Source organism: Oncorhynchus gorbuscha, linkage group LG17 (assembly GCF_021184085.1).
Source record: "Oncorhynchus gorbuscha isolate QuinsamMale2020 ecotype Even-year linkage group LG17, OgorEven_v1.0, whole genome shotgun sequence".
Taxonomy (NCBI): Eukaryota; Metazoa; Chordata; class Actinopteri; order Salmoniformes; family Salmonidae; genus Oncorhynchus; species Oncorhynchus gorbuscha.
The window spans coordinates 15,863,379-15,889,184 of record NC_060189.1 but is presented as its reverse complement, the minus strand read 5'-3'; the positions used below and the strand labels follow the sequence as shown (position 1 = coordinate 15,889,184).

The 25,806-nt window shown below is 44.6% G+C and overlaps 1 protein-coding gene across 1 annotated transcript in view; it reads right to left on the bottom strand.

Moving 5' to 3' along the window:
- LOC124001293 (usherin-like) overlaps positions 1 to 25,806 on the bottom strand; it is a 471,917-nt gene that overhangs the window by 416,918 nt on the left and 29,193 nt on the right. Inside the window, 4 exon segments of the mRNA XM_046307964.1 lie at positions 48 to 240; positions 455 to 556; positions 909 to 972; positions 4,141 to 4,276. Coding sequence (XP_046163920.1) covers positions 48 to 240; positions 455 to 556; positions 909 to 972; positions 4,141 to 4,276 — 495 coding nt within the window.

Sequence of the window (25,806 nt, the reverse complement as noted above, 5' to 3'; positions counted from 1 at the left end):
AAAAACATATTTTCATACACACAGACAGATGGACAGATAGACATTACCTGGTACTGCCCGTTGACTAGGTCTATGGTGATGGTCAGCCCTTGGTCCATGTCCTCAGATCCAGTTAGTATATTGGACACCCAGGCTGTACCCATGTCCTGGTCATTGATATAGCTAACAGGGTGAGCGTCCATGTTGAGCCTCAACACACGGTTATTAGTGGTGTCCTCCACCGCGTTGGGAATACAGTACCTAGACAGAGATGGGTTATGTTGCTGTTGCTGTTAGAGAGATACTGTGACGTGATGTGGATTTAGTTGTGATGCGGCTGTTGTTGTAGCTGTATTTTGTATATATGTTGTGATGCAAGTGAGAATTTGTTTTGTGTTCACTTACTTGGTTAAATAGAAGCTTAAATAGTTAATACATCTGTATATCAATCAATCAATCCATCAATATACAGTACCTCTCCACTAGGGGGTGTACTCTGGGGTGACTGGGGGGGCAACGGCACTCTGACTGAGCGTGGAGGGGGGGCAGGAAGCCTGAATACACCTTCACTATCTCTCTGGATGGGGAGACAATGGATCAGGTTGTAAGCCAGATGCACTATGGTGTCAGGATCAGTCTCAAAAGATCATTCAGCAAAATAAAATGTTATGAACTGCTGTATTAATATATAAGCCATTAAGAAGACACTTTTATCCAAAGCCACTTACATGCATGAATACATTTACATTACATTTAAGTCATTTAGCAGACGCTCTTATACATTTTACATGTGGGTGGCCCCAGGAATCAAACCCACGAACCTTGCGGTGCAGGCGCCATGCTCTACCAACGGAGCCATATTATACACATGACATTAAAATCAAAAGGGAATCATATGAAACATCCCTACTTTTCTCCCTCCCTCTCACCTGTTCGTCAGTGTGTTGGGATAAAATCTGAAGTCCTGCATCCTGCCCATGAATTGATCAGACCCTGGTGAGAAAGAAGAGAGGGATGTCAATGGTGTGTATTGAAAACAGTCAGCTGGATCCATAGTGACCAGTGGACTAGCTTATCTTTCTCTTTATTCTCTGTTAACCTCTTTGGGCTAGGGGGCAGTGTTTTCATGACCGGATGAAAAGCGTGCCCAAATTAAACTGCCTATTTCTCATGCCCAGAAGATAGGATATGCATATCATTTGTAGATTTAGATAGAAAACCCTCCAGAGTTTCTAAAACTGTTAAAATTGTGCCTGTGAGTATAACATAACTTATTTGGCAGGACGAACCATCCAGGACAAAACAAAAATTGAGATCACCATGTTTTCAATTAGTTTTCTATGGGGAACTAGATTTAGGAGGCACCTGGTTGCAGTTCCTATGGCTTCCACTAGATGTCAACAGTCTTTAGAAATTGGTTGATGTTTTTCCTTTGAGAAATTAAGAGGTAGCCCTTTCCTTTCTGAGTGTCAAGCCAAGTGTACTTTTTGTTTGGTGCTTGCAACCTGGAACTCGCTCCACTTTCATTTTATCTCCTATTGAACACATTATATTCCGTCTTAACTTTTATCGATTATTTCGTTTTAAAATACCTAAGGTTGGATTCGGAAAGTTGTTTGAAATGTTTGGACCAAGTTTACAGGTAACTTATTATATACTTTGTAGTCATGCTGGGCGAGTTGGAACCAGTGTTTTTCTGAATCAAACGCACCAAATAAATGGACATTTTGGGGATATAACAAAGCAATTTATCGAACAAAAGGACCATTTGTGATGTTTCTGGGACATATTGGAGTGCCAACAGAAGATCTTCAAAGGGAAGGCATGAAATATATCCATTATTTCTGACTTTTGTGTCACACTTCCTTGGTTGAAATATGATTTTCATGTGTTTGTATGATGGGGTGCTGTCCTCAGATAATCGCATGGTCTGCTTTCGCCGTAAAGCCCTCGAACGTCTAGCCATAACAGTTAGCGGAACGTCTAGCCGTAACAGGTTTAAACATGATAAACCATAGAGACACACAGTTAACAGTCAGAGGAACCATAGATACACACAATTAACAGTCAGAGGAACCATAGAGACACACAGTTAACAGTCAGAGGAACCATAGATACACACAATTAACAGTCAAAGGAACCATAGGGACACACAATTAACAGTCAGAGAAACCATAGAGACACACAGGTAACAGTCAGATAAACCATAGAGACACACAGTTAATGATGGCATAGAAGGCCCTTCTTGCCTTGTCTCTCAGATCGTTCACAGCTTTGTGGAAGTTACCTGTGGTGCTGATGTTTAGGCCAAGGTATGTATCGTTTTTTTGTGTGTTCTACGGAAATGGTGTCTAGATAGAATTTTGTATTTGTGGTTCCTGGCAACTAGACTTTTTTTGGAACAACAGTATTTATGCCTTACTGAGATTTACTGTCAGGGCCCAGGTTTGACAGAATCTGTGCAAAAGATCTAGGTGCTGCTGTAGGCCCTCCTTGGTTGGGGACAGAAGCACCATATCATCAACAAACAGTAGACATTTGACTTCAGAGTCTAGCAAGGGGAGGCAGGGTTCTGCAGACTGTTCTAGTGCCATCGCCAATTCGTTGAGAAATACAGTTGGAAGTCGGAAGTATACAAACACTTAGGTTGGAGTCATTAAAACTAGTTTTTCAACCACTCCACAAATTTCTTGTTAACAAATTATAGCTTTGGCAAGTTGGTTAGGACATCTACTTTGTGCATTTCACAATTAATTTTTCCAACAATTGTTTACAGACAGATTATTTCACTTATAATTCACTGTATCACAATTCCAGTGGGTCAGAAGTTAACATACACTAATTTGACTGTGCCTTTAAACAGCATGGAAAATTCCAGAAAATGGCTTTAAAAACTTCTGATGGGCTAATTGACATAATTTAAGTAAATTCCAAATCAAATCCATGTATATTTGTCACAGGCGCCGAATACAACAGGCTACATTACAGTGAAATGCTTACTTACAGGCTCTAACCAATAGTGAAAAAAGGGTGTTAGCTGAACAATAGGTTAGTAAAGAAATAAAACAACAGTAAAAGACAGGCTATATACAGTAGTGAGGCTATAAAAGTAGGTAGTATGTACATGTAGATATGGTTAAAGTGACTATGCATATATGATGAACAGAGAGTACCAGTAGCGTAAAAGAGGGGTTGGCGGGTGGTGCAGATAGCCCGGTTAGCCAATGTGCGGGAGCACTGGTTGATCGGCCCAATTGAGGTAGTATGTACAGTGGAGAGAACAAATATTTGATACACTGCCGATTTTTCCAGATCACTTTCGTAGTCAAAAAGCAAGCCGAGATCTAGTTGGTGTAGCACTTGAGAGGCACAGCTGAGCATACATTTAAACAATTAACAAATCATTTGCTTTTTTATTTTACTGGACTGATGGTGCCTGCATCTGTCATGGAGCTTTCAGCACAACTGGGAACTCGGGGGAAAAAACGAGGTCAAATCACGATGTCAGTCATCTCCAGGCCGAAAAGTCGGAGCTCTAGAAAGATGAGTTTCCGAGTTGGAATTCCGAGTTGGATGACCGCTCAAATGGATCACAGTGGCCTTGAACGCACTGAAGTTGGAAGTCTGAGATTTCCGAGTTCCCAGGTAGGCAGGGTTTTGCCTTTCAAACAAATGAAATGGTTCAACATGGATCACTTTGCCTGCCTGGTGTGCAGGGCTTCTGAATCAAGTGCACCTACTGCCAACAGCACAACCCGTGAAAAGGAATGCAAGCCTTTATCATTGGCTTTTCTACAGAAATGTTTGATGATCGACTAGGAATGCCTTGCAGATCGGCCAGTCGATCAGTCGGTGACCAGCGCACTAAAGATTTCATTCTCTGTTGTCGATCATTTTCAGTGTGTTTCTATTGACCCTGATGGAGGCTGTAAAGGAAATACCTGACACAATTGATCATATTCACTTCAAAACACTTTATTGTGTGATTCTTAGCTCATAACCCTTCTGGGGGTGTCCATCTATGCCCTAGATTGCATGGATCTACCTTAATGTTGCAATTTGTTCCTACACCATGTATTTCCATGGTATTTCCCTAGGCAGGTGTACATACCATGTACTATAAGTAATGTATATATGCATCATATGTTATCTTGTTGTTACCGTTAGAGCTCAGTCCGACTCTCATGGTACTGTCCATTCTGATGTCAGAGATGGGTGAGGTCAGATGTTGAGTGTCAAAGGGCGTGCCGTCCTCCTCCAGTCCATCCAGGAAGAGACTGACGCTTTTGCCATGCACCTGTGGACCAATTAGAATGCACAATTACACAGTGGATCAAACATAACTCAATGTTACTTTGTCCTTGACACTGTACATTACTTTATTCTGTCCTTGACACTGTACATTACTTTATTCCATCCTTGACACTACACAATACTTTATTCTGTCCTTGACACTATACAATACTTTATTCTGTCCTTGACACTATACATTACTTTATTCTGTCCTTGACACTATACATTACTTTATTCCATCCTTGACACTACACAATACTTTATTCTGTCCTTGACACTATACAATACTTTATTCTGTCCTTGACACTGTACATTACTTTATTCTCTGCTTGACACATTTTAATTCAGTTTTATACAGTGAAGCGTTAAAAAGTTAACATTTCAATGACAAAGTTTGAACCATCTCCTGGTCCTTGTCCTGATACAAGCTTTATAAGGAGTATCTAACAGTGTGGGGATCCTATCCCTGAAGGAGAGTAAGATGTATAGCCCAGCAGCCTTCAGGATTCAGTCTGAGTGAATTATACACAGTGATAATCTTCCAGTTTATTTTCCTACCAGAAACCCCCTCATTCTAAAACCTCAGCCACAAATGAGCTTCCTGTTGACCAAAACCAATCTTCACCCCAGCCATGAATATTAAAACACAAACACAGGCAAAGCAACTGCTTCTATTCAGATCAAAACTCCAGAGAAATATGTTCATAAACCTTAGAAAACTTCGACGTCCCCCTCTCTTCTCTCTTTCTCCCCTCTCTTCTCTCTTTCTCCCCTCTCTCTCAAAATGTTTGTCTATCCCCCTCTCCCACTCTTGCTGTGTCTGGCAAGCATGCTCTGTGGTAGCACAGATAAAACCACTCTCTCTTTTCTAACACATTCCCCCTCTCTCTCAAGTGTTTTCTATCCGCCTCTTCTCTCCTCGCTTCTTTAGAGGAGTTGAAAAAGGTGCAGGGGAAATAAGTCTGGCCCAAAACCTCTTTGTGGATGAAGGCAAGGCGGAACTCGGCTCGACTCAACAACTGTCTGTCTGGAAGATACTTAAGACTTGCACTTTCATGACGGCTGATTGAAGACTGCGGAGACGGCGAGAGAGAGAGAGACGGAAAGACGGAGAAAGGGAAGGACGTAGAGAGAAGGCCGCTCTTGGAATCTGTAACCAGCCAATGGCATGCGTGGAGATCTGAAGAGTTGTCATGGTGATGTAAATGAATTGGGAAGAGCTTCATCCTGCTTAGCGCCACGCGCCCCTTTGAAACCCCGAAGTCCTTTGTTCGTTTTAGAAAATGTTTTTTTTCTCTCTTCTTCTTTTTTACCTCTTTGCTGCCTTGGTTCTTTTTTCAACTACTGTTGCTTCAAGAGACCCTCGAGTTTCTTCTTCTTCTTTCCCCCACTTCTATTTCTCACCTGTCCCATTGACAGCAGGTGCTGTAGAGAGCGGCCCAGATTAACACCTGTCTATCACCTGCCTCCTACCTGTCTTTCTTACCTGTCTCTCTCTCAGCTGTAAGCTATCTGCCTCTCTCACCTTTCTCTCACTCACATCATCTCTCACAGCCAGTCCATTGAATGTAGCTGTGCAGTAGAACAGTGTGTTTTACAGGCGCAGATTAACCCAAGGCCTGGCCAGTGGCAGTGGAAAGCTTTTAATGACTCACTGAGCACCGATCACTGGACACAGGCAAATAAACAGCTTTAAAAGCTCTCCGCTTTCAGTGTGTGTTTGTGTGTAAGTGTATGTGTGTACATTTTGTGTGTGTGTGTGTATGTATGGGTGTGTGTATGTGTATGTATGTGTGTGTATGTGTGTATGTGTGTGTGGTAGAACGTCCCATTGTCTGACCTGTCCCTCTAACCCATTAGTTTATCTGAGAGAGAGAGAGAGAGAGAGAGAGAGAGAGAGAGAGAGAGAGAGAGAGAGAGAGAGAGAGAGAGAGAGAGAGAGAGAGAGATCGAGGTAGTAATAAGCTGAGTCTTTATGTCAGTGTGAATGATAAGGCTGTTCCTGTTGTGTGAATCTCTCTCCTTCCCTCTCGCCTCTATACCTCTCTCTCTCTCTCCTCTATACCTCTTTTAGAGTCATTTCCAGTTAGCTCTCTGTGATTTTGTATGGAATACCTTTACAAACATTATAGGCCTTTATAAAGGTTGCAAAATTCCTGTAACTTTCCCAAATTCCCGGGTTTTTCAGAAATCCTGATAAGCAGATTCCGGATTTCCTGCTTATTCCCTCTGTTGTGTCTTTACTATCATTAACTGAAGACTTATAGTTTTTATCAAAGATTCTCTGTAATTAGTATTACGCGATCAACTGATTAATAACGTAACTAATTAACTAGGAAGTCGGGGCACCAAGGAAAAATAGTCAGATTACAAAGATATCATTTCCTAAAATAACTTTTCAGATATTTTATCTGATCAATTATTCTTTGAATTAATGAATTATTTACTGTACCTCACGTTAGTCTCATTCCAAATGTAAATTGTTGGTTATCTGCACGAACCCAGTCTTCACTATGAGTCATCCATATATCAATTGTCTTAAATCATTTATTTATTACTAACTAAGTTATTCACAGTCATATATAAACAAACAAACAAACAAGGTAAATGTGGTTACATGAAATGATAGGAGAATGCGCCCTAGTGTGCTAAACTGGCATCGCGGCTTGTTAGACAAAAGGGGAAGTGGGGGTCGACTAAGAAGTCACTACAGAGTGATAATTCTAACAATTTAACCTTCTGTAACTAGGGGGCAGTATTTTGATTTTTGGATAAAAAACGTTCCCGTTTTAAACGGGATATTTTGTCACGACAAGATGCTCGACTATGCATATAATTGACAGCTTTGGATGGAAAACACTCTTAACATTTCCAAAACTGTGTGAGTGCAACAGAACTGATGTTAGAGGCGAAACCCAGATAAAAATCCAATCAGGAAGTGCCCCATATTTTGAAAGCGCTGCATGCCAATGACTCCTTATATGGCTGTGAATGGGCTACAAATGAGCTTACGCTTTCTACGTATACATTGAGCGTGGTCACATGATGGCTACCGCAGAAAATCTTGCGTAAAGTACAGAAGTAGCCATTATTCCAATCGCTTCTAATGAGAAACCAATTGTCCCGGTGGATATATTATCGAATATAAGAAAATAAGAAAAGCAACCAACTTAAATTGTTTACCTTTGAAGAACTTCAGATGCTTTCACTCAGGAGACTCCCAGTTAGATAGCAAATGTTCCTTTTTTCAAAAAAATATTATTTTTGTAGGCGAAATAGCTCCCGTTTCTTCATCATCCTTGGCTGAGAAATCGACCGGAAAATACTGCAAATATAATATCGACAGAAACACGGCAAACACTGTTTAGGATCCATCCTCAAGGTGTTTTTAACATATATATTCTATAATATATCCGTCGAGGCAATTGGTTTCTCATAAGAAGCGATTGCAAAAATGGCTACCTCAGTATTTTACGCAAGATTTTCTGCGGGAGACACCATGTGACCACATGCTATATATGGTCCCTTACAGCCATTCTTCAATGGAAATGCCTGAAAAGATGTCACAATGCTGTAGACACCTTGGGGAAAACACAATTATACAAACAGTATCATACTCACTCAGGGGGGAGGCAGGGAGAGGGGATGGGCTTGCTATACCCAAAGACGCCAACGTCATGACACCTCCATTCGGGGAAAATCACTGAATTTTACTTAAGATTTACTTATATGCTGTCTCATGACGTTGCCCTGTTGGGGGAGGTGTACTTTTTTCTATTTAAATTTTTTTTTCACCTTCATTTCACTAGTTAGGCTAGTTGAGAACAAGTTCTCATTTGCAACTGCGACCTGGCCAAGATAAAGCATATAAATTTGACACATACAACAACACAGAGTTACACATGGAATAAACTAAACATAGTCAATAATAAAGTAGAACAAAATAAAACAAAACGTCTATATACAGTGAGTGAAAATGAGGTAAGATAAGGGAGTTAAGGCAATAAATAGGCCATGGTGGGAAAGTAATTAAAATATAGCAAATAAACACTGGAATGGTAGATGAATGTGCAAGTAGAGATACTGGGGTGCAAAGGAGCAAGATAAATAAATAAATACTGTATGGGGGATGAGGTATGTAGATAGATGGGCTGTTTACAGATGGGCTATGTACATGTGCAGTGATCTGTGAGCTGCTCTGACAGCTGGTGCTTCAAGCTAGTGAGGGAGATATGAGTCTCCAGCTTCAGAGATTTTTGCAGTTTGTTCCAGTCATTGGCAGCAGAGAACTGGAAGGAAAGACGACCAAAGGAAGAATTGGCTTTGTGGGTGACCAGTGAGATAGATATACCTGCTGGAGCACGTGCTATGAGTGGGTGCTGCTATGGTGACCAGTGAGCTGAGATAAGGTGGGGCTTTACCTAGCAGAGACTTGTAGATAACCTGTAGCCAGTGGGCTTGGCGACGAGTATGAAGCGAGGGTCAACCAACGAGAGCGTACAGGTCGCAATGCAATCACCAAAGTCGAGGATCGGTGGGATGGTCAGTTTTACGAGGGTATGTTTGGCAGCATGAGTGAAGGATGCTTTGTTGCGATATTGGAAGCCAATTCTAGATTTAATTTTGGATTGGAGATGCTTAATGTGAGTCTGGAAGGAGAGTTTACAGTCTTGCCAGACACCTAGGTATTTGTAGATGTTCACGTATTCTAAGTCAGAGCCGTCCAGAGTAGTGATGCTGGACTGACGAGCAAGTGCTGGCAATGATCGGTTGAATAGCATAGTTATACTTGCGTTGAAGAGCAGTTGGAGGCCACAGAAGGAGAGTTGTATGGCATTGAAGCTCGTCTGGAGGTTAGTTAACACAGTGTCCAAAGAGGGGCCAGAAGTATACAGAATGGTGCCGTCTGCGTAGAGGTGGATCAGAGAATCACCAGCAGCAAGAGCAACATCATTGATGTATACAGAGAAGAGAGTCGGCACGAGGATTGAACCCTGTGGCACCCCCATAGCAACTGCCAGAGGTCCGGACGACAGGCCCTCTGATTTGACACACTAAACTCTATCAGAGAAGTAGTTGGTAAACCAGGCGAGGCAATCATTTGAGAAACCAAGGCTGTTGAGTCTGCCAATAAGAATGTGGTGATTGACAGAGTCGAAAGCCTTGGCCAGGTCGATGAATACGGCTGCACAGTAATGTCTCTTATCGATGGCGGTTTAGGACCTTGAGCGTGGCTGAGGTGCACCCATGACCAGCTCTGAAACCAGATTGCATAGAGAAGATACGGTGGGATTCGAAATGGTCGGTAATCTGTTTGTTAATTTGGCTTTCAAAGACCTTAGAAAGACAAGGTAGGATAGATATAGGTCTGTAGCAGTTTGGGTCTAGAGTGTCACCCCCTTGAAGAGGGGGTGACCCTCCATAAATACCTTTCCCCCTTTTTCTCTCCACTCTACAGAAAGGACTCTTGGGAAGCCCTTTGTTAACATAGAGAGAGTAGTGTAATAAGAGCGTCTGCTAAATGACTTAAATGTAAATGTGTAACATCAAAAGGTTGGGGAAAAGAACACACGTTATGTAATCCAACCAGTTGAAAGTGTTTGTTGGTACTTAAAGAATATGATGTCAGATAAGTTGTCGTCTGAGACATTATTACTGATGATAGGATGACAAACTGTATCCTGGAAAGTCTACACATTCTAGTTATCAGATTCACATGCAACTGTTGTGCAATATAAATGTTGAAATATGGAACTATTTCTGAAAAGATTAAATGTAATTTTATCTTTTAAAATGAGAGAATTGTTTTCATAAGTAAAATATGCTCAATCAGTGGCGACGCCCACGTGAATAGGCATTGGTTGGAAAGGATGAACCAACCCCTTTTGTACATTTCTATAAGAGCCACCTTGACCCAATTCACATTGAACTAAGCCAACCTCAGCGTGAGCTCTGGTTGCGAATGGTTGAACAACCACAACCTAAGGAAATTAACCTTGTGTTCCCGATGACGTGGGACCGATGTCCATATATTTAGAAGGGGCCGAATTTCAACGTGGAGGTGACGATCGCCACGCTGGATGGATGAATGACTACACCAACCAGAATATAGCATGAGCTTATTGTATGGCAACTTGGTATGAACTCTGAACTCTTATTCACTGAAGAAGTGATACATCCTAGACGTGGAGTCATCAGCAACAGCTGTAAACGTGCGTGGCCTAGGAAAGGATGGACAATCTCTTCAGAACGACAGGGTACTACAACATATCCACCCAGAAATATTCTTTAAAGGACAAAGGAGTTCTCTGCTGGGCAACCCAGCCTTCCATCTTCGACAAATCTATCAAAGCGCAGCTCAGAGTAAATATATGTCTTGCGTTTTCCTTTTACCGAATGGGCGGATATTTAGAATGCATAAGATTCTGTATTTACGATGGCATAGCTTAATAAGGTCCGATAGAGACCCAATCATTTTGTTCCTCAGTCTTCCCGCGCTTTCATTAAAACCCAACCCCCTTTTCTTTGTGTAACCAGCCGTCATATCGGTTTTGTCCGCTAGGGACGTTTCTTTTATGACATAATTAGTCATCAATATATGATCCATCCTGTGTATATGTAATTCTGTGTGATTATTTAGGTATATTAAGGTATATTAAGGTAATAGGTAATATTAAGGTAATCAGGTAATATTATTTACAGAGAATTTATTTCATAAAATAGCATGTGATATCATTTAATCCATAGTAAAGACACGACAGCTGTTTTTAAATGAGATCCCATATGGGCTGATTTGGCAACAGAAGATATTCAGAGGAGTGAATCCGAGCAGATTTGTATCAGATCTACCCTACATTAGTTTATTAGTATGCTCGACACACAGAGGAAGGGAATTATTCTATATTTACATTGATGTCAGTTAGCAGACAGCCTTAACCAGAGCGTATTACAATAAATGCATTGAGCTGAGGATGTGTAAATACATTACTGTGCAAACAGGCCGGGAACAGACGGAGAGCTTAAGATTTCTATTAGGATGTATGATATTAGTGGGTATTAGGACTGGACATTAGAACAGATGCCCTTTCCTGCTGCCCTGCAGATGACACTAGCTCAATAGAGGAGCCTGTCATAAGCACACACAAACGCGTACACACACACACACACACAGTGGATAGAGAGGCCTCCGACTCTGACATACACACACACACACAGACGTCGCACGCACAGGATACAGAGGCCTGTGTCTCTGACACTCCAAACAAGCCCCCGCGGCCTCCGCTGACCTAGCTCAGCCCCCTCCTCTACCCTTCCACTCCTCTCCCCCACTGTGACTGACACACCACTCACTGATAACACACTCTCATTCCAGGGCTGGGAGAGCTGTCAGAGGGGAGAGAGACACTCAACAGAGGAAGGAGAGATGGAGGGAGGGAAGAAGGGATGGAGATATCATGAGGAGAGATACTCCTGTGCTGCTGGATGAGGCTACGGACCGACACACACACACACGCCCGCATTCCTCTCCATGTTTTATTTATGGTTCTGTCTCGTCCTCTCTGTGTGATTGACTCTTATAATTTAAATGAAGCAGAAATGTTTTCCCATTTATAATTTGTTACATTATCACAGGATTTGGTATAAAGCAGGGCCAGGGCCAAGAGAGGAGTGAAATATCACTGTCTGAAAAGAGAGGAGGGGGAAGAGGATAAAGAAATATATAGAGGTATAGAGGAGAGAGGAAAGGAGAGAGAGGTATAGAGGCGAGAGGGAAGGAGAGAGAGGTATAGAGGAGAGAGGGAAGGAGAGAGAGGTATAGAGGCGAGAGGGAAGGAGAGAGAGGTATAGAGGAGAGAGGGAAGGAGAGAGAGGTATAGAGGCGAGAGGGAAGGAGAGAGAGGTATAGAGTCGAGAGGGAAGGAGAGAGAGGTATAGAGGAGAGAGAAGTATGGAGGAGAGAGGAAAGGAGAGAGGTATAGAGGAGAGAGGGAAGGAGAGAGAGGTATAGAGGCGAGAGGGAAGGAGAGAGAGGTATAGAGGAAAGAGAGGTATAGAGGCGAGAGGGAAGGAGAGAGAGATATAGAGGAGAGATAGGTATATAGGAGAGAGGGAAGGAGAGAGAGGTATAGAGGAGAGAGAGGTATAAGGGAGAGAGGGAAGGAGAGAGAGGTATAGAGGCGAGAGAGGTATAGAGGAGAGAGGGGAGGAGAGAGAGGTAGAGAGGAGAGAGGGAAGGAGAGAGAGGTATAGAGGAGAGACGGAAGGAGAGAGAGGTATAGAGGAGAGAGGGAAGAAGAGAGAGAGGTATAGAGGAGAGAGAGAGATATAGAGAGATAGAGGAGTGAGGGAAGGAGAGAGAGGTATAAAGGAGAGAGGCAAGGAGAAAGAGGTATAGAGGAGAGAGAGGTATAGAGGAGAGAGGGAAGGAGAGAGAGGTATAGAGGAGAGAGAGATATAGAGGAGATAGGGATGGAGAGAGAGGTATAGTGGAGAGAGGGCAGGAGAGAGAGGTATAGAGGAGAGAGAGGTATAGAGGAGAGAGGGAAGGAGAGAGAGATATAGAGGAGAGAGGGAAGGAGAGAGGTATAGAGGAGAGAGGGAAGGAGAGAGGTATAGAGGAGAGAGGGCATGAGAGAGAGGTATAGAGGAGAAAGAGGTATAGAGGAGAGAGGGAAGGAGAGAAAGGTATAGAGGAGAGAGAGAGAGATAGAGGAGTGAGGGAAGGAGAGAGGTATAGAGGCGAGAGGGAAGGAGAGAGAGCTATAGAGGCGAGAGAGAGAGGTATAGAGGAGAGAGAGGTATAAGGGAGAGAGGGAAGGAGAGAGAGCTATAGAGGCGAGAGAGGTATAGAGGAGAGAGGGGAGGAGAGAGAGGTATAGAGGAGAGAGGACAGGAGAGAGAGGTATAGAGGAGAGAGGTATAGAGGCGAGAGGGAAGGAGAGAGAGGTATAGAGGAGAGAGAGGTATAGAGGAGAGAGAGAGATATAGAGGAGAGAGAAAGAGACATCCATCCTTCCATCCCTCTCTCCCTCCATCCCTCTCTCTCCATCCCTCTCTCCCCCTCCATCCCGCTCTCTCTCTCTCCATCCCTCTCAATCCCTCCATCCCTCTTTCTCTCTCTCCATCCCTCTCCATCCCTCTATCCCTCTCTCTCTCTCCATCCCTCTCTATCCCTCTCTCTCCATCCCTCCATCCCTCTCTCCCTCTCAATCCCTCCCTCCCTCCCTCCATCCCTCTCTCTCTCTCCATCCCTCTCTCCCTCTCCATCCCTCTAACCCTCTCTCTCTCCATCCCTCCATCCCCCCCTCTCCCTGCCCCCGTCTCAGCAGAAGCTCTGATGAACTGCCAATTTTTCCCTTTATCACATTAGCACAGCCATGGGAGAAACACATTTGTTCTACTCAAGTACACTAAAGATACAATTACCAGTCCAGGATATACATGTTTTATATCACCGACGGCCTATAGCGCAATGAGGACCCTGGACATATATATTAACACTAGCGTGATAGTTGATTTAAGAAAAGAAAAGTGTCTCCGGGGAGAGGGAAGAATCCCACATATAAGAGGACTTGTCAGTGCTTTAATAAAGGCTATAACTCCGGAGAGACTTTTCCTTTGAACACAAAGCATACCACTGCATTCTCTTAACGTGGGAGATGTGCAGAAATCATCCCGGCTAACAAGATGGGATACACCACACCATGGCTGCATAGTCAGATTGGCTGACTTCTATCTCTTTATTCGTTCTCTCTCTCTCTCTCTCTCTCTCTCTCTCTCTCTCTCTCTCTCTCTCTCTCTCTCTCTCTCTCTCTCTCTCTCGGTGCATGCTGGGTGTTTTTGGAGTTTGAGTGTTTGGTGTGGAAAGCTCTATCCTAACTAACTTTCTTGATTCTATTCTTTTCTTTACATGTTATTTTCTATGGTGGAGGGTTAATGCAATATTTGTTTTTAGCGGTATCCCAATTTTCTTTTTCAAAGTTAGGGTGGAAGAGGACAGAGTAACGTTCCTGGGGGTTGCAAGGTCTAGTGTGCGCAATGGATTCTCAGCCTAGCGCGCAGGAGACGCTGTCTATACAGCATGGGTTCAGGTGTGTTCCTGAGAACGGAGTTAAGGTGGAGGAGGTTCTGCTCGCGGTCGGTGAACAGGTAGGAGCTGAGTTTATACATTCTGCTTCTAGAATGAACAAAGCTGTGGTTGTGTTCATGAAAAGGGCTAATTTGGTCGGTAGGCTAATTGCTAGCGGAATATTTGTAAGGGATGTGTTGGTGTCAATTTCACCTCTCTCTACCCCTTCAACAAGAGTTGTAGTGGCAAATTTGCCTCCGTTTATTACGGATGATCAAATTAGGAAAGAGCTGAGTCGTTTTGGTAAGTTTGCTAGCGGTTTCCGTGTACTGTCAGCAGGTTTTCAGGCAGATGCCGTTAAGCACGTTGTTTCATTCAGGAGGCAAGTGTTTATGTTTCTGAACAATAATGAGCAACAGCTAAATGTGCATTTTAAAGTGAGGCATGGGGAGGGGCTCTATGCAGGTTTTGCCAGCACAGATAGTCTACGGTGTTTTGAATGTGGGGATTTGGGGCACAAGAGCTTTGCGTGCCCACATAAAGGCCATAGACAAGGGGAGGGTACGAGCGCAAGGGGGGGAAATCGAGGTCAAAATGCAGGGGGTAAGGAGATGCAGACAGCAGAGGCTGGGCCTAGTCAGTCTAGAGATGGTGGTGTAGATGAGGCTGGGTCTAGTCAGGCTAGAGATGGTGGTGAAGCAGAGGCTGGGTCTAGTCAGGCTAGAGATGGTAGGGTAGTAGAGGCTGGGTCTAGTCAGGCTAGAGATGGTGGAGAAGCAGAGGCTGGGTCTAGTCAGGCTAGAGATGGTAGGGTAGTAGAGGCTGGGTCTAGTCAGGCTAGAGATGGTGGAGAAGCAGAGGCTGGGTCTAGTCAGGCTAGAGATGGTGGGGTAGCTGAGGCTGGGCCTAGACATGCTATGTAGGGTGGTATAGCTGAGGCTGGCCCTAGTCATGCTATGGAGGGTGGGGTAGCTGAGGCTGGGCCTAGACATGCTATGGAGGGTGGTGTAGCAGAGGCTGGCCCTAGTCATGCTATGGAGGGTGGTGCAGATGATACTGCGTCTAGTCAGGTTATTCTAGTGGATGAGGAGAGTATAGTGGGGAAGTGTAAGAGATTAGGGGGGGAGGAGGAGGGTGTCAAGAGGAAAAAGAAAAAGGGTGTGGACAAAGGCACCATGGAAATGTTGCCTGTTGCTGTGGGTGAGGCCCTAACCAGAGAGAAAGGGCAGGTGGTCAGGGTGGGAGATAGAGAAGAGGAGGAAAGTGAGTCTGAGGAAGAGGATGAGGAGGTATTTTTTTCAGACTCCTCTTCAATTGGCCCGGAGCTGACAGCCAGTCAACCAGAGGGGTCTAAGTACACGTTGAGAGAACTGACAAGGTTCCTGAATGAGACTAAGGGGAAAAAGTTAATCTTGAGGCTTTTTTTCCTGATCCTAGAAAGTTTGTAAGATCAGTACAACATGCTATGAGAAATGAGGGGCATGGTGTCCTCTCACCCAGGAAACGGTTTAGGTTGAGGAAGTGGGTCACAACAGTGTGTAAAGGTTTACCTTCAGACACTGTTTAAATGTTTAATTTCTTACTGACACTGGGGCTTTTTGAGCTTTGCTATTGGTCTATTTCTCTGCTGGCTTTTCTCCCACTTCTTATGGAGACTCTTCGGGTCGGCTCTCTCAATATAAATGGCGCCAGAGATGCGGGAAAAAGGAGTGTGTTGAGTGAATATGTGAAACAAAAAAAAGTACAGGTGTTGTTTCTGCAGGAGACGCATAGTGATGTGGTGAATGAAGTTGATTGGGGGCTCTGGTGGAAAGGGGCAAGTGTGTTGAGCCATGGGACAAATCTTAGTGCAGGGGTGGCAGTCCTTTTTGCACCGGGTCTGGCTGTAAAAATTTGCTCCTCAAAGGAGGTGTGTAGGGGTAGGTTGCTTGTTGTTAAAGCAGAAATTAACAACATGTGTTTTGTCTTTATAAATGTGTATGCGCCTAACACAGGGAGAGAAAGAGGGGTTCTATTTGGGAGTCTTAGACAGGAACTCTCACAAGTAGCGCCTGAGGAGACGCTGGTGATCGGAGGTGACTGGAACTGTACAATGGATTTTACAAAAGACAGAAATGGGGAAGAGCCTCATGCAGTGTCAGTGGGAGTGTTAAGGGACATCTTTAATCAGTTTGACCTAGTGGATGTTTGGAGAACTAAACATCCAAACACAAGACAGTATACGTGGGTGAAGGTTTTTGGGGCTAGGGTGAGTGCAGCTCGACTTGATCGTTTTTACATGTCCAGGAATCAGAGCAATAGGCTGCTGGGTGCTACCATTCTCCCAGTGGGGTTTTCGGATCACCACATAACCATGGCTCGGCTGTCTATTTCACCAGGGCCCCGCCAGGCATCTTATTGGAAGTTCAATGTAAAGCTCTTACAAGATGCCACTTTTTGCTCAGGTTTCCAGACTTTTTGAGGAAGATGGGGGCAGCGAAGAGAGGAGTATGAGTCTCTGAGTCAGTGGTGGGATGTGGGGAAAGTGCAAATTTGGCAATTCTGTCAACAGTACACAGCTCTCTCATCCTCAGAGGCTAGGAGAGTATTGGGGGAACTAGAGCGGTGTATTAGTGAGATGGAGGTAGAGATGGTGGGGCAAGGCAATGTAGGCCTCCAGGCTAACTTAGCTGAATTACGTAGGGACCTGGGCAGTTTTTTCCAGGTTAAAGCAAAGGGAGCACTTGTAAGAGCTAGGTTCTCCATGCTCAAGGAGATGGATGCTCCCAGCTCCTTCTTCTTTGGTTTGGAAAGACAGAGCAGTGAAGCCAAGGGTATGCATTGTCTACGGCTGTCTGATGGGCGGGTGACCTCTGTGGTGGGGGAGATGCGGGAGCGGACTGTGGAGTTTTATACTGAATTGTATAGGGCAGAAATGTGTGATCCTATGTTTGCTCAGGTCTTGTTCGCAGGACTCCCTAAGCTCTCTCTGGCACAGAGGGATGAAATGGACATTCCTCTGTTGTCACATGAACTGGCAGAGGCAGTAACCCAGATGTCCTCCGGTCGTGCACCCGGGGTCAATGGACTTCCAGTGGAATTTTACAAAAAATTCTGGGGAACAATTGGACAGGATTTCTTTTGCGTGTTGCGAGAATGCGTCGGGGTAGGAGAGTTGCCGATGAGCTGCCGTCGGGCGGCTCTGACTCTCCTGCCCAAAAAAGGGGACTTGTGTGAACTTAAGAACTGGAGGCCTGTGGCATTACTCTGTGCGGACTACAATATTTTTGCCAAGGTCCTCTCTAACAGACTGAAGTCCCATCTGGACTCTATAATACACAAGGACCAGACATATTGTGTACCGGGACGCTCAATCACGGACAACTTGTTCTTGATTAGAGACATGTTGGACTTGTCGAGAGGTTCTAATGTGAACTTTGGACTGGTCTCTTTAGATCAAGAGAAGGCTTTTGATAGAGTGGATCATGAGTATCTGTTTAATGTGATGTCTGTGTTTGGGTTTGGGAAGAGTTTTGTGACCTGTGTGAAGCTGTTGTATGCTGGGGCGTCATGTATGGTTAAGGTGGGAGGGGGGCTCAGTAGGCCAGTCTGGGTGAGACGGGGCATTAGACAAGGATGCCCTCTATCTGGGCACTTGTACACACTAGCCATTGAGCCTTTTTTAGGACTGCTACGCAGGAGACTGCGGGGAGTGTGCTGGACAGGCATGGATGTGGTGACAGGAATTGCAGTCTCAGCATATGCAGATGATGTTTCTGTGATGGTCAGGGATGGGCAAGATATGCAGGAACTAGAGACCAGTCTGAAGGTGTACGAGGGAGCTTCATCAGCTAAGGAAACTGGGGAAAGAGCAAAGCTCTGTTATGTGGGGCATGGGGGGATAGGGCTCCTCCTCTGCTTCCAGGGGGTTTGCAGTGGGGTTGTGAAGGGCTTAAAGTGTTGGGGGTGTACCTGGGCTCGGAGAGGTGGGTCAGCAAGAACTGGGAGGGGCTGACACAGGCAGTGGTGTCAAGACTGGCCAGGTGGAGGTGGCTCCTGTCCCAAGTGTCATATAGAGGGAGGGTGCTGATAATCAACAACCTGGTGGCATCTTCCTTGTGGCATAAACTGGCTGTCCTCAACCCCCCCCCGCCGGTCTGCTCGCAGACCTGCAACGCAAGCTGGTGGACTGTTTTTGGTCGGGACATCACTGGCTGAAGGCAGCAGTTTTGTACATGACCGTCCACGAAGGAGGACAGGGCCTGGTGGAACTGGAGAGCAGGATGGCTGCTTTCCGACTAAAGGCGGTGCAGAGACTGCTGTACCACACTGATGTTGGCTGGAGGGAACCAGCATGCGCGCTGCTGAGGAGAGCTGGCGGATTAGGGTTGGACCGGCAGCTGTTCCTCATGAAGCTGGAGAGGCCGAGTACAGCAGGTCTCTCAGAGTTTTACTCTGCGGTGCTGAGGGCCTGGCAGCTGCTAAGGCCCACACGAGAAGGGGGTGTGGAGCCTGGGCAGTGGGTGTGGGAGGAGCCCATCTTCCACAACCCAGCCATCCCTTTGAGATCGGTTCAGTCGGCCACCCTGCAGAGGCAACTGATGGCAGGGGGTTTACAAAGGCTGGGTGACCTGAGACTGCTGGGAGAGGAGGGGTGGAAAACCCCGGAGGTCTTGGAGCAACAAACAGGAATAACGTCTCTTAGGCTGCTGGAGAGATTCCTGGAGGAGGTCCAGGAGGCACTGTCTGAGACGGTAAGGGGGGTGTTTGAGAGGCCAAAGGGAGAGGGGCCACCAATGTTCCCGCCACTGCAGGTGACGGCAGAGACTGGAGACTGGCAAGGGGGTCTGGAGGACTTGTTAAATTTTAACACTCCGAGCCTGGGGGAGTTTGAGGGGGTGGGAGGTAAAGCCCTCTACAACCTCTGCGTTAAGGTGAGGAGCATTAGAAGCCTAACAGGAGTGAAGGCACATCAGTGGCAGGGGGTATGTGGGGCGGAGAGTATGGTGGGTTTTAGATGGAGGGCGCTCTACAAACCCCCAGTACCAAAGAGGTCAGGGGACCTTATTATTATTATTATTATTATTATCAGTGGAGGGTTCTTCATGGAGCCCTGGCCACTAACAGCTGGTTGGCACGGGTTGATCCGGGAATTGAGCAGGGGTGTCCTTTCTGTCAAATGAAAGAAACTGTAATTCATGTGTTTTCTGTGTGCACCAGGTTAATGCCATTAATGTCTCTGTTGGAATGTCTGTGTGACAGGTTGGGGGTGGTTTTTGCTGTTGGGATGTTTATAATGGGATACAGGTATTCGAAGTAAGGAGAAAGAAAAATGTGTTTTGTTGAATTTTCTGTTTGCTCAGGCAAAGTTAGCTATTTGGTTAACAAGGAGGAACAGGGTCAAAGGTGGGGGGATAACAGACCCTTTACTACTGTTTAATGGGATGGTCTCTGCGCGCCTTAGGGTTGAGTTTGAGTTCTATAAAATGATTAAATGTGTGGAGATGTTTGAGGAGATATGGTGTGTTGGGGGGGCTGTCTGTATTGCTGGGGAAGATGTTTTGGATATACGGTTGTAGGAGAGGGTTTTTGTGTATGGTGATTTGTATCATGTGGTAGATGGAAAGGTGAGTATGGTACATGTATGATATATTTTTATTTATTTTAGGAGTGGGGGGTGAGTTTTAAATGAATTAAGAATGTTTCAATAAAGAAAGACCAAAAGTCAAAGTCTCTCTCTCTCTCTCTCTCTCTCTCTCCCTTGTCTCTCCCTTGTCCTCTCTCTCTCTCTCTCTCTCTCTCTCTCTCTCTCTTGTCCTCTCTCTCCCTCCCTCTCTCTCTCTCTCTCTCTCTCTCTCTCTCTCTCTCTCTCTCTCTCTCTCTCTCTCTCTCTCTCTCTCTCTCTCTCTCTCTCTCTCTCTCTCTTTCCCTCTCTCTCTCTCTTTCCCTCTCTTCCTTTCCTCCCCAATCTCGCTCTCATACTACCAACTGTAAAGTTTGGTGTGAGATGTTCAACGAGCACATGTCAACATACTTTTGGAAATGTAGTGTAGGTGTACTGATGCTGTTGTTCAAATGCACAGATCACTTCATACATCTTCTCAGAGAAACTACAGGCAGTTCAAGAACTTGGCATCATATTTCTGTCATACTGCTTTGCTGACAAACCAAACCATCTGGCGCCCCGGGTATTCAGCCAATCAGTGGCCGCCGCTGCTCTCTATCTCTCTATCTCTCTCCGCTGCTCTCTATCTAAGCTGAGATCTGGTGTTTGGAGGGAGTTTAAATGTAAACCCAATGGATGTGTTCTAATTCACTGAATTGATTTAAAAACAGAATGGAAGTACTCTGGAACACCCAAAGTGGTTCTTCAATGGGAATAATTGTGTTTTTAAGAGAGTTGTGTGAAAACACTTTTTTGGTGTTTCAGTCAGGTCTCAAATTTCCCGGAGGCATCAACGGCCATACTGAAGATGTCAGAAGAACTGCCCACATTTACTTTTCGTCAGCCAACAAGATGAGTATGAAAAGCAAAATCACTAGCCTATTTAATTTTGTTCACCTTCATTTAACTAGACAAGTCAGTTAAAAATAAATTCTTATTTTCAATAACGGCCTAGGAACAGTGGGTTAAAACTTCTTAGGGATAGGGGGCAGCATTTTCACATCCGGATGAAAAGCGTGCCCAAAGTAAACTGTCTGTTACTCAGGATCAGAAGCTAGGATACGCATATAATTAGTAGATTTGAATAGGAAACACTCTAAAGTTTCTAAAATGGTTTCTCAAATGATTGCCTCGCCTGATTTACCAACTACTTCTCTGATAGAGTTCGGTGTGTCAAATCGGAGGGCCTGTTGTCCGGAGGGCCTGTTGTCTGGCAGTCTCTATGGGGGTGCCACAGGGTTCAATCCTTGGGCCGACTCTATTCTCTGTATACATCAATGATGTTGTTCTTGTTGCTGGTGATTCTCTGATACACCTCTACGCAGACAACACCATTCTGTATAATTCTGGCCCCTCTTTGGACACTGTGCTAACTAACCTCAAGACGAGCTTCAATGGCGTACAACTCTCCTTCTGTGGCCTCCAACTGCTCTTAAACGCAAGTAAAACTAAATGCATGCTATTCAACCAATCCCTGCCCGCACCTGCTCGCCCGTCCAGCATCACTACTCTGGACGGCTCTGACTTAGAATACGTGGACCACTACAAATACCTAGGTGTCTGGTTAGACTGTAATCTCTCCTTCCAGCATCTCCAATCCAAAATTAAATCTAGAATTGGCTTCCTATATCGCAACAAAGCATCCATCACTCATGCTGCCAAACATATTGATCTCATCCCGTCAGTAGAGGATGCCTGGAGATTTTTTTTAAATGCCTTCCTAACCATCTTAAATAAACATGCCCCATTCAAGAAATTTAGAACCAGGAACAGATATAGCCCTTGGTTCTCCCCAGACCTGACTGCCCTTAACCAACACAAAAACATCCTATGACGTTCTGCATTAGCATCTAACAGCCCCCGTGATATGCAGCTGTTCAGGGAAGCTAGAAACCGTTATACACAGGCAGTTAGAAAAGCCAAGGCTAGCTTTTTCAAGCAGAAATTTGCTTCCTGCAACACTAACTCAAAAAAGTTCTGGGACACTGTAAAGTCCATGGAGAATAAGAACACCTCCTCCCAGCTGCCCACTGCACTGAAGATAGGAAACACTGTCACCACTGATAAATCCACCATAATTGAGAATTTCAATAAGCATTTTTCTACGGCTGGCCATGCTTTCCACCTGGCTACTCCTACCCCGGTCAACAGCACTGCACCCCCAACAGCAACTCGCCCAAGCCTTCCCCATTTCTCCTTCTCCCAAATCCATTCAGCTGATGTTCTGAAAGAGCTGAAAAATCTGGACCCCTACAAATCAGCCGGGCTAGACAATCTGGACCCTTTCTTTCTAAAATTATCTGCCGAAATTGTTGCCACCCCTATTACTAGCCTGTTCAACCTCTCTTTCGTGTCATCTGAGATTCCCAAAGATTGGAAAGCAGCTGCGGTTATCCCCCTCTTCAAAGGGGGGGGACACTCTTGACCCAAACTGCTACAGACCTATATCTATCCTACCATGCCTTTCTAAGGTCTTCGAAAGCCAAGTCAACAAACAGATTACCGACCATTTCGAATCTCACCATACCTTCTCTGATATGCAATCCGGTTTCAGAGCTGGTCATGGGTGCACCTCAGCCACGCTCAAGGTCCTAAACGATATCCTAACCGACATCGATAAGAAACATTACTGTGCAGCCGTATTCATTGATCTGGCCAAGGCTTTCGACTCTGTCAACCACCACATCCTCATCAGCAGACTCGACAGCCTTGGTTTCTCAAATGATTGCCTCGCCTGGTTCACCAACTACTTCTCTGATAGAGTTCAGTGTGTCAAATCGGAGGGTCTGCTGTCCGGACCTCTGGCAGTCTCTATGGGGGTGCCACAGGGTTCAATTCTTAGACCGACTCTCTTCTCTGTATACATCAATGAGGTCGCTCTTGCTGCTGGTGAGTCCCTGATCCACCTCTACGCAGACAACACCATTCTGTATACTTCCGGCCCTTCTTTGGACACTGTGTTAACTACGCTCCAGGCAAGCTTCAATGCCATACAACTCTCCTTCCGTGGCCTCCAATTGCTCTTAAATACAAGTAAAACTAAATGCATGCTCTTCAACCGATCGCTACCTGCACCTACCCGCCTGTCCAACATCACTACTCTGGACGGCTCTGACTTACAATACGTGGACAACTACAAATACTTAGGTGTCTGGTTAGACTGTAAACTCTCCTTCCAGACCCATATCAAACATCTCCAATCCAAAGTTAAATCTAGAATTGGCTTCCTATTTCGCAACAAAGCATCCTTCACTCATGCTGCCAAACATACCCTTGTAAAACTGACCATCCTACCAATCCTCGACTTTGGCGATGTCATTTACAAAATAGCCTCCAATACCCTACTCAACAAATTGGATGCAGTCTATCACAGTGCAATCCGTTTTGTCACCAAAGCCCCATATACTACCCACCATTGCGACCTGTACGCTCTCGTTGGCTGGCCCTCGCTTCATACTCGTCGCCAAACCCACTGGCTCCATGTCATCTACAAGACCCTGCTAGGTAAAGTCCCCCCTTATCTCAGCTCGCTGGTCACCATAGCATCTCCCACCTGTAGCACACGCTCCAGCAGGTATATCTCTAGTCACCCCCAAAACCAATTCTTTCTTTGGCCGCGTCTCCTTCCAGTTATCTGCTGCCAATGACTGGAACGAACTACAAAAATCTCTGAAACTGGAAACACTTATCTCCCTCACTAGCTTTAAGCACCAACTGTCAGAGCATCTTACAGATTACTGCACCTGTACATAGCCCACCTATAATTTAGCCCAAACAACTACCTCTTTCCCAACTGTATTTAATTTATTTATTTATTTTGCTCCTTTGCACCCCATTATTTTTATTTCTACTTTGCACATTCTTCCATTGCAAAACTACCATTCCAGTGTTTTACTTGCTATATTGTATTTACTTTGCCACCATGGCCTTTTTTGCCTTTACCTCCCTTCTCACCTCATTTGCTCACATTGTATATAGACTTGTTTATACTGTATTATTGACTGTATGTTTGTTTTACTCCATGTGTAACTCTGTGTCGTTGTATTTGTTGAACTGCTTTGCTTTATCTTGGCCAGGTCGCAATTGCAAATGAGAACTTGTTCTCAACTTGCCTACCTGGTTAAATAAAGGTAAAATTTAAAAATAAAAATAAAAAATACCCTCGTAAAACTGACCATCCTACCGATCCTCGACTTCGGTGATGTCATCTATAAAATAGCCTCCAACACACTACTTAACACTAGTCTATCACAGTGCCATCCGTTTTGTCACCAAAGCCCCATACACTACCCACCATTGAGACCTGTACGCTCTCGTTGATTGGCCCTCGCTTCATACTCGTCGCCAAACCCACTGGCTACAGGTTATCTACAAGTCTCTGTTAGGTAAATTCCCCCTTATCTCACCTCGCTGGTCACCATAGCAGCACCCACCTGTAGCACGCGCTCCAGCAGGTATATCTCACTGCTCACCCCCAAAGCCAATTCCTTCTTTGGTCGTCTTTCCTTCCAGGTCTCTGCTGCCAATGACTGGAACGAACTGCAAAAATCTCTGAAGCTGGAGACATATCTCCATCACTAGCTTTAAGCACCAGCTGCAGCTCACAGATCACTACACCTGTACATAGCCCATCTATAAACAGCCCATCACTCTACCTAACTCTGTGTTGTTGTATGTGTCGAATTGCTATGCTTTATCTTGGCCAGGTCGCAGTTGCAAATGAGAATTTGCAACTGACTGGTTAAATAAAGGTGAAATAAAAAAATATATAAACGTTCTATTGGTTACAAGAATTTTGTATAGTAATTTAAATTGAAAAATGTGAAGTTTTGAATCTGGCGTTGTTTTGCGTGTCATAAATGGAATGGGTACATTGAAAATCAATTCCCAAATATTTTGCAATTTATATGGTACAGCTGTCAGTTTTTTGGTCCTTAAATGAATTTGGTATATGTTTTTATTTATCAAGTATATTTAAATGTAACCTTTATTTAACTAGGCAAGAACAAATTCTTATTGACAATGAGGGCCTACACCGCTCAAACCCGGATGACGCTGTGCCAATTGTGCACCGCGCCCGACTCCCAATCACGGTCGGTTGTGATACAGCCTGGATGATCTATTTCTAAAAAAGAAACCCACTTTAAATCTTAGCTTTTTCACTAGTTAATCCGTGTGTTTTTTAAACATGAACTCTTTGTCAATCCAAATGCCCAGATATTTGTAGGCGGGAATCCGATCATTGGGAGAATCATCCAGTGAATAAATATCTAGTCCATCTGGAACATTCTGGAGAGAACTGCAGAACATCATGTATTTCGTCATTCCCACATTAAGTACAATTTTTAAACCAACCAGGGCGTTCTGTAAGGTAACAAGGTCAGATTGCCGCTCTAACAGCCTGGTCAACAGTTGGGACAATGGCATACAGAAGTGTGAATAGAGATGAATATGTTTCACAGTGTTTCCTTCGAGCTACACTCTAAACTCATATCAACTAATATCACATAAACCTAATTAAAATCAGTCAGTTCTTCATTTTAAATCATGTCACATTCAAATCAGTCAACTCCATGTATCACATTCAACCTCATTCAAATCCTTCCTTGAGTACATTCATATGGTCATTCCCAGACAGTCTGCCACTCTGCCCTGCTGATTCATCTACCAGTCACATCATCTCCACTGACTGTAATGTAATGTGAAGAATCAGTAGCTCTGTGTCTCTCTGTAGTCTAGATGTCAACAACAGAGAAGCTGGAGCTATTCACGTCTGGGCCCTGTGGCAATTCACCCAGTAGACTATCTGCATAGGGCTCGG